This window comes from Macaca thibetana, chromosome 7 (assembly GCF_024542745.1).
Source record: "Macaca thibetana thibetana isolate TM-01 chromosome 7, ASM2454274v1, whole genome shotgun sequence".
Lineage (NCBI taxonomy): Eukaryota > Metazoa > Chordata > Mammalia > Primates > Cercopithecidae > Macaca > Macaca thibetana.
This window is the reverse complement of record NC_065584.1, coordinates 90,574,153-90,591,522: the sequence shown is the minus strand read 5'-3', so window position 1 is coordinate 90,591,522 and position 17,370 is coordinate 90,574,153. Positions and strand designations below refer to the sequence as shown.

General features: G+C 37.8%; 1 protein-coding gene across 1 annotated transcript in view; it reads left to right on the top strand.

Annotated features, from left to right (window-relative positions):
• The window catches only part of LOC126959465 (ubiquitin-conjugating enzyme E2 Q2-like), a 102,995-nt gene that overhangs the window by 69,693 nt on the left and 15,932 nt on the right, over window positions 1–17,370 (top strand). Inside the window, exon 6 of the mRNA XM_050798597.1 lies at window positions 14,531–14,579. Within this exon, the coding sequence (XP_050654554.1) occupies window positions 14,531–14,579 (49 nt within the window). The remainder of the gene's footprint in view (window positions 1–14,530; window positions 14,580–17,370) is intronic.

The window sequence follows — 17,370 nt, the reverse complement described above, 5'->3', positions numbered from 1 at the left end:
TTTAAGAAGGGTCTATTTAGATAAGTTTAGGTTTATTTAGAGAATAGCAGCCAGGATTGGGAAGAAATTCATTCTATTCCACGTCCTAGGATAGCTGGTGAAATTGTGGATTTGGAGAGGAAAACATGGGGGTTCATGATAGCTTGTCTTCAACTATTTGAAAGAGTATGTATATGGAAGCATTAGTTTTTATTTGTTTTTGGTGAAGACAGGGCATAAAACAAGAACTAGTAAGTCAGATTACAAAGAGGTGATTTTCAACTCAATATAAGGAAGTGACTTGTAACTATTTAGACTCATCTAGTGATGTAGTCTTTGAAAAAGAGAATGTTCTTCATCCTTAAGATTAACTTAGAAGGCTGAGATGTTAAATGGGAAGTCAGATAACTTCATGAGATTGTTGTAGAGCCTGAGAGTCTGGTTCAGAGTTAATATATACTAAGGTAACTCAAACTTCGTTTGAACAGTCACCCTCAACTTTTGTTTTCCCTGTAAGATTTGGATTCCTGAGGTCCAGGATACAGTTTATGGAATAGAGTCCCCAGGTTTTGATGTAGAAGAGTTATTCTGAACTGTTTAAAATAAATTCAATCACCCATAATCAATTAAGGGGTTTTATAGTCACTCTTTAGGGATTCACATATTTAAAGATCTAAATAATAGGAGGTTAAATGAAGTTGTACTTTACCAAGCTTTACATCAACCTGTATACTTTTCATTATGTCTGTTAAATTATAGATAAAAGGTGAGCTACTTTATTTGAAAGTAGACTATAGTAGCGATCATTAAGTTGGTATCTTGTGTCATTAAGTTGGTATGTTGTGGATAATCTTACATTTCTATTGTAAGTTAGAAAAAGATTTCCTCTTTCATTTTCTGTCTCATCTTCCTCTCTTCATATACTTTTATCAAGTCTGATGATGTTTGTCTTTTAATTAGGCCAATTAGTTATTGCTGATACTTGGATTCGAGTCTACCATCTTATCGATGAGCCATTCCTATTAGTTTTTCTTGCTTTGTGCTCCATGTTGTCTTTCTTTTAGACTTTTTGATGACTCTGGTTTTCTACCTCTGTCAGCATAGTTCTTATTCTTCTTCATTACCCTATAGTTACAATATGTCCTTGATGTGTGAAAGTCTAACATAAACTTGTAGATTCATATTTTTTTTCCTTTTCCTTGTCAATACAAGGACCTTAGCACACTGAGTTCATGTCCTTCCTCCCAAATATGTGCTACTGTTTTCATACATTTCAAGTCTATACTATCTAAAACCCTACACATAATTATATAATTAGTCAATATTCACTTAGATCTACACGCATATTTGCTCTTTTTCATGCTCTGTAGTCTCCACATTTTCATCGAGGATCCTCTTTCTCCTCTGAAACTATCCTTTAATACTTCCTTTAGTGTGAGTCTGCAGATAGAAAAATTCCTTTATTTTTTATTATTGAAGAGTGTTTTCATTAAGTGTAAGTTTCTAGGTTGGCAGTTTCCTTTATCAGCACCTTGAAAATATCATTCTCTTATGCTAGCTTCCGTTGTTTCTCTTGAAGTGTTTATGGTGGTTAAATCTTGTGAAGTCATTGATCAGTTTTGGAAGATTCTCCACAACCGTATCTTCAGCTATTGCTTCTGTCCCATTCTTTTTTTTCTTCCAGGGCTCTACGTATGTTATAAACTTTTCAATATGTTGCCTTTTGTTTTCTCTATTTTCTACCTTTTTGTCTTTCTGACCTTTTTCCAGTTTATTGAATCTCTCTTCTGCTAGGTTACTGCTGTGGTTAAACTTATCCATTAAGTTATTAATTTCGGTTGTGATAGTTCTAAATTGCAGAATTTCATATGGTTCATTTTTATAATTTGCATTTCTCTGCCAGGTTTTCAGTCTTGTCCTGTCTTTCCTTGATCATGTTCAGCAGAGTTATTTTAAAGTGTGTCTGCAAAGTCTGTTATCTCAATTCCTTGTGGTTTTGTGTCTGTTGTTTACTTCTCTTGTTTTCTATTATGTCATCTTTCAGTCTCATGTGGCTTTTTATTTTTAGTGATAGACATTATATATGAAAAATTGTAGAACTAATTTGAAGCCTTGGATGGTATTCTTCTCCAGAGAGGATTTACATTTGCCCCTGCCAGGGGCTTGGAAATTAGCAACCCGGGATTGTCTCATCCAATCAGGGATTGAGATGATTAAAGCTGGCCATCATTCCCTGTTAGGGCAATTTGCAGTTGATTCTTCAGGGTCCCAACCTAAGGAGTGGGAGACTTAGCAGGGCCCCTCCTCAGTGGACGCTGAGCTCCAGTGTTTATCTCCCTGTGAGCTCTGTGAGGCTGTGAGTTCTAGGTCAGCTTTTTAACCTGTTCTTTGTCTCTTCTGTCATTGGAAGAAAACCCAAGGGGGAAAAAGAAGACCCTGTTCTCTGGTGTTCCCTTTTCTCAGCCCTGTAATCATTATGTTTTGTCCACCTCTCTAGTTCTCAGTCAGAAGATTGATCTAAATTACCTAGTCTATCCTTATTGGAATGGTTCCTTTATATAGTTCTATTGAAGTAGAACCACTTCATGTGTTTCATAAGTTTACCATAACACTGTTCTGTTTGGGCCTGATTTTAACTTCATTTTTATTTGCTTTGGTTTTCGTTTCATTTGGTTTTTGGTACTAAGTTTACCTTTATGACTCTCACCCTTTATCTGATAATAAATGTACATATTCTTTTATAGATTCTTTTAAAATCTTCTAAATAGTATAACATTAAGGATGTTCTTAAAATTAATTAAACTTACTTATTTGCTTTTTAGGATAACTTTCCAGTTGATCCTCCATTTGTTTGAGTGGTGTTGCCTGTTCTCTCAGGAGGGTAAGTGTAAGTGATTATTTTTATTTATTTATTTATTTTTATTTTTTTATAGAGATGAGGTCTCACTATGTTGCCCTGGCTGTTCTTGAACTGCTGGGCTCAAGCAATCCTCCCACCTTGCCCTCCCAAAGTGCTGGGATGACAGGCGTGAGCTGCTGTGCCTGGTTTACTTATTATTATTTTTTAACATAGTGTACACCAGAATTCATGTGGAGAGCTAGTCCCAGGGTTTCTGATTCAGTAGGTCTGTGGTGGGACCTGACCATTTACATTTTTTAGAAGTTACCAGGTGAAGTTGATGCTATTGATCTGGGGCCCACATCTGGAACCATTATAAAGCATTATGTTGCTGATAGGTAGAGTTTTTAGTGACTCATATATATATATACACACACACACACACATACACATACACACACACACACGTATATATAAACACATACTTTTTTTGTCATAAAAACCGAGTGTTTTTCAAATGTAAATTGTGATTGGGGGTTTAGAGAATGTTATGATTACAGAGTGGTCCCCACATGCCTGTGATCCTAATTATACCTCTAGGAATCATTATGGGAAATCTCATAGATGTAAGGAGCTGGCTAATTACTTCTAGAGGTGATAATTGCAGTTTAGTAGAATCCAATGGTAATTGTCTTGCAGTTTTACTGAAGTTTGTATTGCTTCTTTTTTGTGGTTGGAAGTCTTACAGAAGTGGGGAAAAGATCGCAGTTTGCTAGGTTAGTTGTGAAATGTTCTGTAGACCCTCAGAGTATGAGCAATTTAAAGTAACTTGAGGATTTTGAAACACTCAGTTGACTAATTCTATTATGTGACATAATCTACATTATGGTGATTAAAATCTAAATATATCCAGCCCTTACTTTTTGATGATTTCTATGGTTGAGATAGTAATAGTTGCATTTATGGTAAAAATATGAGTGACTATTTCAGACTTCAGAACTTTCTCCAGAAGAGCTTTGTTCCCACAGTTATTTTTAGTTGTATTTGCTTTACATGCTTATATATGTGTTTTGGGGGCTAACATCAAGAATCATTTCTGTATAATCAGAATATGTATTAACTGTGGTGTTGATACTACAGAATAGTTATCTGGACATTATATCCATCTGTAAAAGCTCAGAGAGACAAAAAGTGTTTTTTCCTTTTTTTAAACCCTTAGTATTACATATGGATGTGCTGAGTTCATTTTGAGTTCTACCACACAGTAAAGTAATATTGTTTTATTCATTCATTCATTCATTCATTCATTGAGGCAGAGTCTTGCTGTGTTGCCCAGGCTGAAGTGAGTGGTACAACCACAGGTCACTGGAACCTCTGCCTCCCAGGCCCAAGCCATCCTCCCACCTCCTCCTCCTGAGTAGCTGGGACCACAGGCATATGCCACCATGCCCAGCTAATTTTTGTATTTTTGATAGAGACAGGGTTTTACCATGTTGCCCATGTTGGTCTCGAATTCCTGGGCTAAAGCGATCCATCCCGCTCAGACTCACAATGTATTAGGATTACGGGTCTCAGCAACTTTACCCGACCCAATATTGTTTGTTAAAATTTTTTTATTTATTTACTTCTCTTTTGCTTTTCTGTTTTTCTTTTAATTTTTAAATTTCTATTTTTCTCAATATTGTTTTTAAAGAGTTCACTTACCTGACACCTGCAGCCTAATCTTTGCCATATCTCCCAAAATGTTCTGTGAGTGCCAATATAGTGGTATGTTAATGTATATTTGTTTTGTGGGGATTTCAAGGTTTGGGGGAAGCCAGGTTCAAAATGTCTTTTACCAAAGGACTTCTTGGAACCTTAATGCTATTTTCTATTTTTCCCAAATTTGTTTAATAATGTTCCTGACAGCATCTCAGAGGATGGTGTCCTCTGGCTTACTCTCTGGGAAATGCTGCTCTGTTGGAAATCCAGAGTTCTGAGTGATTCCCATGTGTTTTCTTCCGCAGAGGAGAAAATGCTGAAGTGACCTCTTAGTGGGCAGATGTTGCAGGTCTCCTTTTGACAGGTTGTTACAAAGTTGATCACAAATATACTATTACGGTGAGTGGCAGTCCCAGGTTGGGTGTGAAGCAGAGTTGTTTAGAATTGTGTACTGTTTTATTTTGTTACCTTTAGAGCTTCTCTAGACTGTTTTGGTTTAGGCAGTAAAATTGCTATAAAAAGTACTTCTCTTGACGTAAAACCTCATGGTCAGTTTTGGAAGTTGAATGTTGGGTAACCCAACCAAATACTTACGTATACAAAATAAACACAAGGCTGAAAAATACTAAACGTTTAACCTTTGTGTCTCTTGCTCACCACACCAGCCTTTTACTTGTTACCAGGCCATAGTTCTTTTGTTTTTCATAGGTGAATGTCAAAATGTCTTTTTAATGAAGCCCTTACTGACTGGGGAGAAAAGACATAAGTATTGTGCTTCAGTTTATGTGGTGGTTTATAAAATTGTGTATGTTGACTCAGTATTCCCATAAGCATGGGAAAAGGAAGACAGGTTATTTTTTGTTCAGAATCTTATTTGAGAGAAAAAAAAGATCAGGAAAATATTTGGACAAAAATCTGTAAATTCAGGATAAATGTATGAAAACATTTAAAACTGTGATTATAAAATGGATCAGCATAGCTTTTCAACTTTTTGTTGTAAGAATCCCAAGAATGTAAGTTTGCGATCTTAGTATACCACCTAGAAGCGAGACAAATGCATGAAGTTATGAATCATGCCATTTTTAGTTTTAAAATCTGTTCCATGGTTTCTTCATTGATTGTTTTTTCCCACAGTGTGTTATGGTCCTTATTATTTGGATGAATAATTTGAATAATAAGTCAGCTTGTGACCTAGCCAAATAAATCTTCTGATTCCTAGTAAAGTGTTTTTCATGATACCAAATGCCAGCTATATAAGAGGAGATTAAAAGTACTAAGTACTCTGAGTACTCCATTGATTATCAAATGCTAACCATGGGCCAGGCACGGTGGTTCACACCTGTAATCCCAGCACTTTGGGTCAGGAGGTCAAGACCAGCCTGGCCAAGATGGTAAAACCCCATCTCCACCAAAAATACAAAAAATTAGCCAGATGTGGTGGTGCGTACCTGTAATCCCAGCTACTTGGGAGGCTGGGACAGGAGAATTGCTTGAACTCGGGAGGCAGAGGTTGCAGCAAGTCGAGATTGCGCCACTGCACTCCGGCCTGGGTGACAAAGATAAACTCCATCTAAAAAGAAAGAAAAAGAAAAGCTAAGCATGAACTTAATTTGTCTGAGGTTTAAAGCTGCAAAGGGTTGTTCTTCATGAAGTAGGTGGGATCCCAGCTGGGCAGTGAAATTTGAGTGGGGTTTGGTCAGCTGGTGGAGGCTGAAGGAAAATTATTTACGTAGGTGAAAGGTAAACACAATCAGGTATCTAGGAAAGAAAATGAGGGATTCAGAGTGTACGAGACCAGTTTGAGCCATAACACAAGGAGGGTAGGATTCATGTAGAAGATTTGTAGGAAATAGTGCTGATGTAATATCTTGTGCTCAAACAGTTCTGTGGATTGGTGACATATCTTTCTTTTTTCTGGTAATAAACTAGTACCCCTGGATATTTATCTTTCTATGTATCTGGTTGAGAAACAAGGGAGTAGCAGTAAATATACCATTTTGGAATAAATCTGGTGACAGCAGAAGAGGATATGAGACGCATTGTCCTCACAGAGCCTAGAAAAGTGTGATAGTACTTGAGGGTCACGCTGTTGTCTTAGAGTGAAGTGAGGAGAACCTACAATGGCTTGGTAGTCATAGAAATGGAAAGAGGAATGAAATTTGAAGGCTCATTGGTGGCAGAATCAAAATGGCTTGGTCTTTGTAGTCAACTATTAAGTGAGGAGGAAGAATTATTGGCTGACTTAGGAAGAAGTAAAAAATGTGAAATACCGATAAGACACAAAGCTTGCAATTTTAGTCAGGGTAAAGCTTAAGCATTGTGTGATTCTAGATAGATTATTGAGCAGTATTGTTCCATGTGTTTTATATCCCATATCTTCTAGCTATGATCCTATTTCTTTATTTCTTCACATAGGCTAACATTTTTTAAACTGACAGCTTTATTGTGATACAGTTTTTATATGATAAGCCTCAGCCTTCAAGTGTACAGTTTAGTGGTTTTTAGTATATTCAGAATTATGCAACCATTACCACTAACTAATTTCAGAACATTTTCATCTCCCCAAAAAGAAATCCCATACCAAAATGTCCCTGTCTGACAGCTTTGAAGAGAGCAGTAGTTCTCCCAGCATGGAGGTTGAGATCTAAGAATGGACAGACTGCTTGCTCAAGTGGGTCCTTGATCCCTGAGTAGCCTAACTGGGAGACATCCCCCACTAGGTGCAGACTAACACCTCACACTTCACATGGCTGGGTACACCTCTGAGACGAAGCTTCCAGAGCAAGAATCAGACAGCAACACTTGCTGTTCAGCAATATTCTATCTTCTGCAGCCTCTGCTGCTGATACCCAGGCAAACAGTGTCTGGAGTGGACCTCACACAAACTCCAACAGACCTGCAGCTGAGGGTCCTGATTGTTAGAAGGAAAATTAACAAACAGAAAGGACACCCACACCAAAATCCCATCAGTATGTCACCATCATCAAAGATCAAAGGCAGATAAAACCACAAAGTTGAGAAAAAGGAGTGCAGAAAAACTGGAAATTCAAAAAATCAGAGCGCATCTCCCCCTCCAAAGGAATGCAGCTCATCGCCAGCAATGGAACAATGCTGGACCGAGAAGGACTTTGACAAGTTGAGAGAAGAAGGCTTCAGTCGATCAAACTTCTCAGAGCTAAAGGAGGAACTATGTACCCAGCACAAAGAAACAAAAAACCTTGAAAAAAGAATGGAAGAATGGATAACTAGAATAACCAATGCAGAGAAATCCATAAACGAACTGATAGAGATGAAAACCATGACACGAGAACTACGTGACAAATGCACAAGCTTCAGTAACCGACTTGATCAACTGGAAGAAAGAGTATCAGTGATTGAAGATCAAATGAATGAAATGAAGTGAGAAGAGAGGTTTAGAGAAAAAAGAGTAAAAAGAAATGAATAAAGCCTCCAAGAAAGATGGGATTATATGAAAAGACTAAATCTATGTCTGATTGGTGTGCCTGAAAGTGATGGGGAGAATGGAACCAAGTTGGAAAACACTCTGCAGGATATCATCCAGGAGAACTTCCCCAACCTAGCAAGGCAGGCCAACATTCAAACTCAGGAAATACAGAGAACACCACAAAGATACTCCTCGAGAAGAGCAACTCCAAGACACATAATTGTCAGATTCACCAAAGTTGAACTGAAGGAAAAAATGTTAAGGGCAACCAGAGAGAAAGGTCGGATTACCCACAAAGGGAAGCCCATCAGACTAACATGAGGTCTCTCGGCAGAAACTCTCCAAGCCAGAAGAGAGTGGGGGCCAATATTCAACATTCTTAAAGAAAAGAATTTTAAACCCAGAATTTCATATCCGGCCAAATTAAGTTTCATAAGTGAAGGAGAAATAAAATCCTTTACAGAAAAGCAAATGCTTAGAGATTTTGTCACCACCAGGCCTGCCCTAGAAGAGATCCTGGTGGAAGCAGTAAACATGGAAAGGAATAACCGGTACCAGCCATTGCAAAAACATGCCAAAATGTAAAGACCATCGATGCTAGGAAGAAACTGCATCAACTAACAAGCAAAATAACCAGTTAATATCATAATGATAGGATCAAGTTCACACATAACAATATTAACCTTAAATGTAAATAGACTAAATGGTACAATTAAAAGACACAGACTGGCAAATTGGATAGAGTCAAGACCCATCAATTTGCTGTATTCAGGAGACCGATCTCACATGCAGAGACACACATAGGCTCAAAATAAAGGGATGGAGGAAGATCTACCAAGCAAATGGAAAACAAAAAAAGGCAGGGGTTGCAATCCTAGTCTCTGATAAAACAGACTTTAAACCAACAAAGATCAAAAGAGACAAAGAAGGCCATTACATAATGGTAAAGAGATGAATTCAACAAGAAGAGCGAACTATCCTAAATATATATGCACCCAATACAGCAGCACCCAGATTCATAAAGCAAGTCCTTAGAGACTTACAAAGAGACTTAGACTCCCATACAATAATAATGGGAAACTTTAACACCCCGCTGTCAACATTAGACAGATCAACGAGACAGAGAGTCAACAAGGATATCCAGGAATTGAACTCAACTCTGCACCAAGCACACCTAATAGACATCTACAGAACTCTCCACCCCAAATCAACAGAATATACATTCTTCTCAGCATCACATCACACTTACTTCAAAATTGACCACATAGTTGGAAGTAAAGCACTCCTCAGCAAATGTAAAAGAACAGAGATTATAACAAACTCTCTCAGACCACAGTGCCATCAAACTAGAACTCAGGACTAAGAAACTCAATCAAAACCACTCAACTACATGGAGACTGAACAACCTGCTCCCAAATAACTACTGGGTACATAACGAAATGAAGGCAGAAATAAAGATTTTCTTTGAAACCAATGAGAACAAAGATACAACATACCAGAATCTCTGGGACACATTTACAGCAGTGTGTAGAGGGAAATTTATAGCACTAAATGCCCACAAGAGAAAGCACGAAAGTTCTAAAATTGGCACCCTAACATCACAATTCAACGAACTAGAGAAGCAAGAGCAAACACATTCAAAAGGTAGTAGACGGCAAGAAATAACTAAGGTCAGAGCAGAACTGAAGGAGATAGAGACACCAAAAAACCCTTCAAAAAATCAATGAATCCAGGAGCTGGTTTGTTGAAAAGATCAACAAAATTGATAGACCGCTAGTAAGACTAATAAAAAAGAAAATAGAGAAGAATCAAATAGATGCAATAAAAAATGATAAAGGGGATATCACCCCCGACCCCGCAGAAATACAAACTACCATCAGAGAATACTATAAACACCTCTATGCAAATAAACTAGAAAACCTAGAAGAAATGGATAAATTCCTGGACATACACTCTTCCAAGACTAAACCAGGAAGAAGTTGAATAGACCAATAGTAGGCTCTGAAATTGAGGCACAAATTAATAGCCTACCAACGAAAAAATGTCCAGGACCAGACGGATTCACAGCCAAGTTCTACCAGAGGTACAAGGAGGAGCTGGTACCATTCCTTCTGAAACTATTCCAATCAATAGAAAAAGAGAGAATCCTCCCTAACTCATTTTATGAGACCAACATCATCCTGATACCGAAGCCTGGTAGAGACACAACAAAAAAAGAGAATTTTAGACCAATATCCCTGCTGAACATCGATGCAAAAATCCTCAATAAAATACTGGCACACCGAATCCAGCAGCACATCAAAAAGCTTATCCACCATGATCAAGTGGGCTTCATCCCTGGGATGCAAGGCTGGTTCAACATATGCAAATCAATAAACGTAATCCAGCATATAAACAGAACCAAAGACAAAAACCACGTGATTATCTCCATAGATGCAGAAAAGGCCTTTGACAAAATTCAACAGCCCTTCATGCTAAAAACGCTCAATAAATTCGGTATTGATGGAATGTATCTCAAAATAATAAGAGCTATTTATGACAAACCCACAGCCAATATCATACTGAACGGGCAAAAACTGGAAAAATTCCCTTTGAAAACTGGCACAAGACAGGGATGCCCTCTCACACCACTCCTATTCAACATAGTGTTGGAAGTTCTGGCTAGGGCAATCAGGCAAGAGAAAGAAATAAAGGGTATTCAGTTAGGAAAAGAAGAAGTCAAATTGTCCCTGTTTGCAGATGACATGATTGTATATTTAGAAAACCCCATTGTCTCAGCCCAAAATCTCCTTAAGCTGATAAGAAACTTCAGCAAAGTCTCAGGATACAAAATTAATGTGCAAAAATCACAAGCATTCTTATACACCAGTAACAGACAAACAGAGAGCCAAATCATGAATGAACTCCCATTCACAATTGCTTCAAAGAGAATAAAATACCTAGGAATCCAACTTACAAGGGATGTAAAGGACCTCTTCAAGGAGAACTACAAACCACTGCTCAGTGAAATGAAAGAGGACACAAACAAATGGAAGAACATACCATACTCATGGATAGGAAAAATCAATATCATGAAAATGGTCATACTGCCCAAGGTAATTTACAGATTCAATGCCATCCCCATCAAGCTACCAATGAGTTTCTTCACAGAATTGGAAAAAACTGCTTTAAAGTTCATATGGAACCAAAAAAGAGCCCGCATTGCCAAGACAATCCTAAGTCAAAAGAACAAAGCTGGAGGTATCACACTACCTGACTTCAAACTATACTACAAGGCTACAGTAACCAAAACAGCATGGTACTGGTACCAAAACAGAGATATAGACCAATGGGACAGAACAGAGCCCTCAGATATAATACCACACATCTACATCCATCTGATTTTTGACAAACCTGACAAAAACAAGAAATGGGGAAAGGATTCCCTGTTTAATAAATGGTGCTGGGAAAATTGGCTAGCCTTAAGTAGAAAGCTGAAACTGGATCCTTTCCTCACTCCTTATACGAAAATTAATTCAAGATGGATTAGAGACTTAAATGTTAGACTTAAAACCATAAAAACGCTAGAAGAAAACCTAGGTAATACCATTCAAGACATAGGCATGGGCAAGGACTTCATGTCTAAAACACCAAAAGCAATGGCAGCAAAAGCCAAAATTGACAAATGGGATCTAATTAAACTAAAGAGCTTCTGCACAGCAAAAGAAACTACCATCAGAGTGAACAGGCAACCTACAGAATGGGAGAAAATTTTTGCAATCTACTCATCTGACAAAGGGCTAATATCTAGAGCCTACAAAGAACTCAAACAAATTTACAAGAAGAAAACAAACAACCCCATCAAAAAGTGGGCAAAGGATATGAACAGACATTTCTCAAAAGAAGACATTTATACAGCCAACAGACACATGAAAAATGCTCATCATCACTCACCATCAGAGAAATGCAAATCAAAACCACCATGAGATACCATCTCACATCAGTTAGAATGGCAATCATTAAAAAGTCAGGAAACAACAGGTGCTGGAGAGGATGTGGAGAAATAGAAACACTTTTACACTGTTGGTGGGACTGTAAACTAGTTCAACCATTGTGGAAGACAGTGTGGCAATTCTGCAAGTGTCTAGAACTAGAAATACCATTCGACCTAGCCATCCCATTACTGGGTATATACCCAAAGGATTATAAATCATGCTGCTATAAAGACACATGCACATGTATGTTTATTGCTGCAACAATAGCAAAGACTTGAAATCAACCCAAATGTCCATCAATGAGAGACTGGATTAAGAAAATGTGGCACATATACACCATGGAATACTATGCAGCCATAAAAAATGATGAGTTCATGTCCTTTGTAGGGACATGGATACAGCTGGAAACCATCATTCTCAGCAAACTGTCACAAGAACAGAAAACCAAACACCACATGTTCTCACTCATAGGTGGGAATTGGACAATGAGTTCCTTTGGACACGGGAAGGGAAACATCACACACCGGGGCCTATTGTGGGGAGGGGGAAGTGGGGAGGGACAACATTAGGAGATATACCTAATGTAAATGACGAGTTAATGGATGCAGCACACCAACATGGCACATGTATACATATGTAACAAACCTGCACGTTGTGCACATGTACCCTAGAGCTTAAAGTATAATAATAATAAAAATAAATGAAAAAAAGCAAAAAAAGAAGAAACCCCGTATCCATTAGCAGTCACTCCCTATACTTGTCTCCCCCACTGTTGATCCTGACAACCTCTGATCTAGTTTCTGTCTCTGTAGATTTGCTTATTCTGGACGTTTCCTATAAATAGAATCATCCAAAACATGACATTTTGTGACTGGCTTTTTAGATTTCAACAAATCTTTGCATAGTTATTATGTGGTTGTACAAATGTACTTTCTTTTGACCTGAAAATGCAAAAACTTCATTTCTTCCCACTTTCTGAGACTCTGCAACCTTAACGGAAGAGTGGGGTACTTTAAAGGAAAGGTGGTGGTGGTTGGGTAATGAGTAACAATGTCTACTGTATACTTCCTTTTCCTAAAACAAGTCCCTGTCTACCGTCAGCATTTCCAAAATTTGAAGATCAAGTGTGGTGTTAACTCATTAACTAATGACTAGACTTTGAGCAGTTGTGGAAGCAAAATTTCAGTGAGTGCCTGGATGTTCTGTTAAATCAGTGAGTGCATATTCTATACAATACTCTGTTAGCCCAGTGGCAGATTTAAGGAATGAGAGATAGATTTCTATGTTTCAGAAATCAAATACACAAAGAATAAAAATTTTTAATCCCATGATTCTTCACCCAAGTTTAATTTTTTGGAGAATTTATCTTTTAGATTTTCTTTCCTTCCATTAAACTTTTACTTTGAAAGGTCCCAGGGTTTGAGCAAAAGAAGTGGGAAAGACACTTGCTTGGATTCTCCAGGATAAGGGAGTGAAGAGGACTTCTTTCCCTCTTCACTCAATTATTCACACCTTTATTCAATTTTATTATTGAATAAAGTCATGATAACAATTATTAAGGTGAATGGTCTACAGTAGAAGTTTTTAGATGCCTTCTCTGCAAAATAATTTGGTTTAGTTAACACAAGTGTGCCTTTGGTTAGCTGGAATGGAAGATGTGCAGGCTAGAGTGGTCTTGGCAAGTCTTCTGGGGGGAAATACAACCTTTGGAAGGGTAGGAAGCTGAAGGAATCTCAGGCAAGGGAAAGGCATGGGCAGAGCCCCAGAGGAAAGAACAGATTGTGTTGGACTTGGTGTCCACATAGACCTAATGAGTGGACCTAGCTTTTGTGTTTTCAAAATTACCACAGTTTGTGTGATAAAACTGTCATTCCCTTGATTTTATTTTAGGCATGCTATCTGTGTATTTTGAAATTCAAAATAACATTAAAGGAGAAATGAATTTATTTTGTTTGAGAAAGAGTTAAAAGGTTGAAACATCTTGCTCTAAATCATTTTCTAATGGGAGATTTGGTACATCCCCAAAAGATGTCTTTGGTTCAGAAAATAGTCTTCAGACCTGGAAAGGACTTGAGGAGTCCCAGAGAGGAGCTGCATGGTCTGAACCATTTGATTCTCACAACAGAATGGATGAAAACAATTTGAACCATAAAACCATGCAGATGTTCATATTTTGGATAGGGGAAGGTCAGTGCCATTGTCAGAGGAACAACTCTTGGCCATCACAGGATGGGAGAGAAAGTTTCAGTTGTAAAGAATACTTAAATGCCATTTAAGGAAACGGGTTCTTCTGCCCCTATTCTTTGGAATATTTAGGGCTAAGTTCTTAGTTTTCAACATCTTAAAAATTTGTATTTGTTCTAAGAGTCATTTCAAACAATTGACTAGAATTTCAGAGCAATTACATGAGAGTAATACCATTAGAATTTTTAAATTACCCATAATCCTATATCCCTAACAAGTATGTTCATGTTTGTGAGTTCTCTTCTTATCTTTACTGTGTGTATACTTCCTTAGTAATGGCACGTAGAAATTGTTTAAGCAAGGATAATTCTTGAGATAAATTTGTATGTTTCCTTTTTTCTTTTTAAGGTATGTATTGGGTGGAGGAGTGTTATGTATGGAACGCTGCACAAAACAGGTGATTATTTTCTTATAATACTCAATTTTCACCCTCAATAGAGTGTTTTGATTATGTTAGTTAGATTGTAAGTAGAAGGTTCTCTTAAAGAAATTTTAGTGGTTTTTTTTCATAGCTCCTACTTTCAAGAATGAAAAAAGTAAACCAGTAAAATGACATTTGCTTGGTGCTGGGTCTATGCTAGGATAGACATTAAGAGTGACCTTTATTTAAGGTTCTAATTTGCTTATGTTGGGCACTGCCAACATTGGTTTGTTGTTTTTTGTGAGATTCTGGAAATGGTCCAATTTTACTTTTTCCCCTTGACTCCAGACCTTTTCACACTGATCTGCTGCTGTTGAGGTATATGCCTTTTCGTTAGGCCTTCTCAAGTAGAAATCAGGAATGCTGCTGTGTTCTAGAGAAGTTTTGTTCTTCCTGTAGGGCTGAAGCAGTGCCTACTCAATAGAATCGGTCATTGTGCAAAGAAATGCCACCTGACTCAAAGGCAAAGCCAGAGTGCAGCTTGGAGCAAAGAAGGTACTTTTATTAAGAATTTTACAGAGACCATAAGATATAGTTTATATTACTTTGTGAGCCTTCCTCCTGTCTTGACTTAGTTCTTTTTGAGAGAATTCATTTCATTTTCATTTGGTTTGTTTTCTTCTTGTTGAAAAGATGATCTATAGAAAATATAAAAGTATAAGAAAATTAAAGATACTAACTGATAATTGCTTCATGATTTAGTATCTGCTTGTTTAGTCTTTGTTATATTTACTGTAGGCAAATATGTCTGCAGTTGTAAATTAATTATTGGTCTGTATACCCTAGTAAGTTAAAAGTTTTATGTACTTCGAAGTTTTGCCAAATTGAGTTCATGCTATAGACTTAATTCCTGATGAGCATTTATATGCTAGGCACTAGTGTTTTTTAAAATTAATTAACTAATTAATTAATTTTTCCTTTTTTTCCCTCTGTGCCTATGCTTACCAAGTCTTTTTATTTTTCACGTTTTATTAACTCTTTCAATTCTCTTAGTAACTTAAAAAGAGGGTATTACTAATGTCTGCATTTTGTAGATGAGGTAACTGGAGGTAGGTAATTTGTCCAAGGTCACAGGTGGCATAGCAAGGATTAAAACCAGACAGTCTGGCTGCCAGCACCCAACCAAGAGGAGCTGAGAGCAAGATGGGGCAGAACGATGTTGGTCAGGCTGGTTTTCTGTTCAGTTAACACGGAATGCAGGCTGTAACCTTAATTCTAGGACATTACTGAGAAAGCCTTCCAAAGCTGTAGGTTTTTTTTTTTTTAGCATGACCCTGACTTTTAGCAAGAATTTGTGATTCAAAGGCAACATGGTGCTCTAAGAAGCTTCCGTTCATTCTTATGGAGGGACTGGTAGTTGAGCTAAATAGTGAAATCCTGGAGCACACAGCCTTTAGGGCAGCTTCTGACCTATTTCTATGGTCAGAAAAGACACTTGTCTTTCACTGCTGCCCACAGCCTCCAGTTATTCACCTTCAGAATTTCCTAGGCTATGATCACATTCAGATGAGAGATCTGTTTTGTTTTTTCCAGGGTAGGAGAAAGGGAGTCACCACCTATACTAAGCAGTCTAGTCTGTATATAAATGAGCAAGGTCGGGGAGCCAAATTTGTGAACCTTGTGTAACCCTGAGATTCTCCAAGAGAATCCAAGAGAATGTCAGGATTACACATGGCGGTAAAGTGGTCTCATGTTAGTTGTCTCCACAGCACTCATCAGAAGCAGACACAGATACTTTTTGTGGGAAAGCATCTCTAACTTAAGCCTGTAGGATTCCCAATGATTAAAAGCAGGCAACTATGAATTCAGTGAAATCACAACATTCAGGTAGTTAACCCAACATATTTGAGAATTGTCAGAAACAATGAATAATCCCAAAGACAGACTATAGGTTTTGGAATTATCAGATACAGAACACAGACTTCAATTATTAGAATTGTGAGAAAATAGTTACTTGTGGAATCTAATATTTATTTAAAAAAAAGATGGACTTATAAAATTGAGTGAGCAGTAAGACCACCAGGAATGATGAGGAAGACCTGAAAGGAAAATGGATGAAATAGAACTTACAGAAATAAAATATATAGCTGGGTACGATGGCTCACACCTGTAATCCCAGAACTTTTTGGGAAGCTGAGGTGGGAAGAAGGCATGAGCCCAGGAGTTGGAGATGAGCCTGGGAAACATGGTGAGAACTCGTTTCTACAAAAAATACCCCACCACCACCACACACACAAAAAAGGCTGGGTATTGGGCACCTGCCTATAGTCCCAGGTACTCAGGAGGCTGAGGTGGGAGGATCACTTGAGCCCAGGAGGCCGAGGCTGCAGGTTCATGCCCCTGCAGTCCAGCCTGGGTGATGGAGTGAGACTCTGTCTCAGAATAGAATGAAATAAGGAAATAAAAAATGTAATTGTTGAAATAAGAGACTCAGTGGATGGATTAGACACCAGAAGAAAAAATTAATTGGTTAGACGATTATCTCCAAAAAGTAAGTCAGTATGTTACACAGAGAGACATGGGAATAAATGATAGGGCAGAAGTTGGTGGGATTGGGGAGGGGGAGAGGGAGATCAGAATGAGGTCTAAAATATGTCTTAGATGAATTCTAGGAGGAGATACTAAAATTATATTAGAAAGTGAGAGAAATAGAAGTTCCAAAGGATAGAAGGAAGTCCACATAAGTCAATCACAACAAATGCAAATGGACTAAAGTTACCGATTAGACAGATGGAACTAATAAAACAATATCCAGCTGTTTTAATCC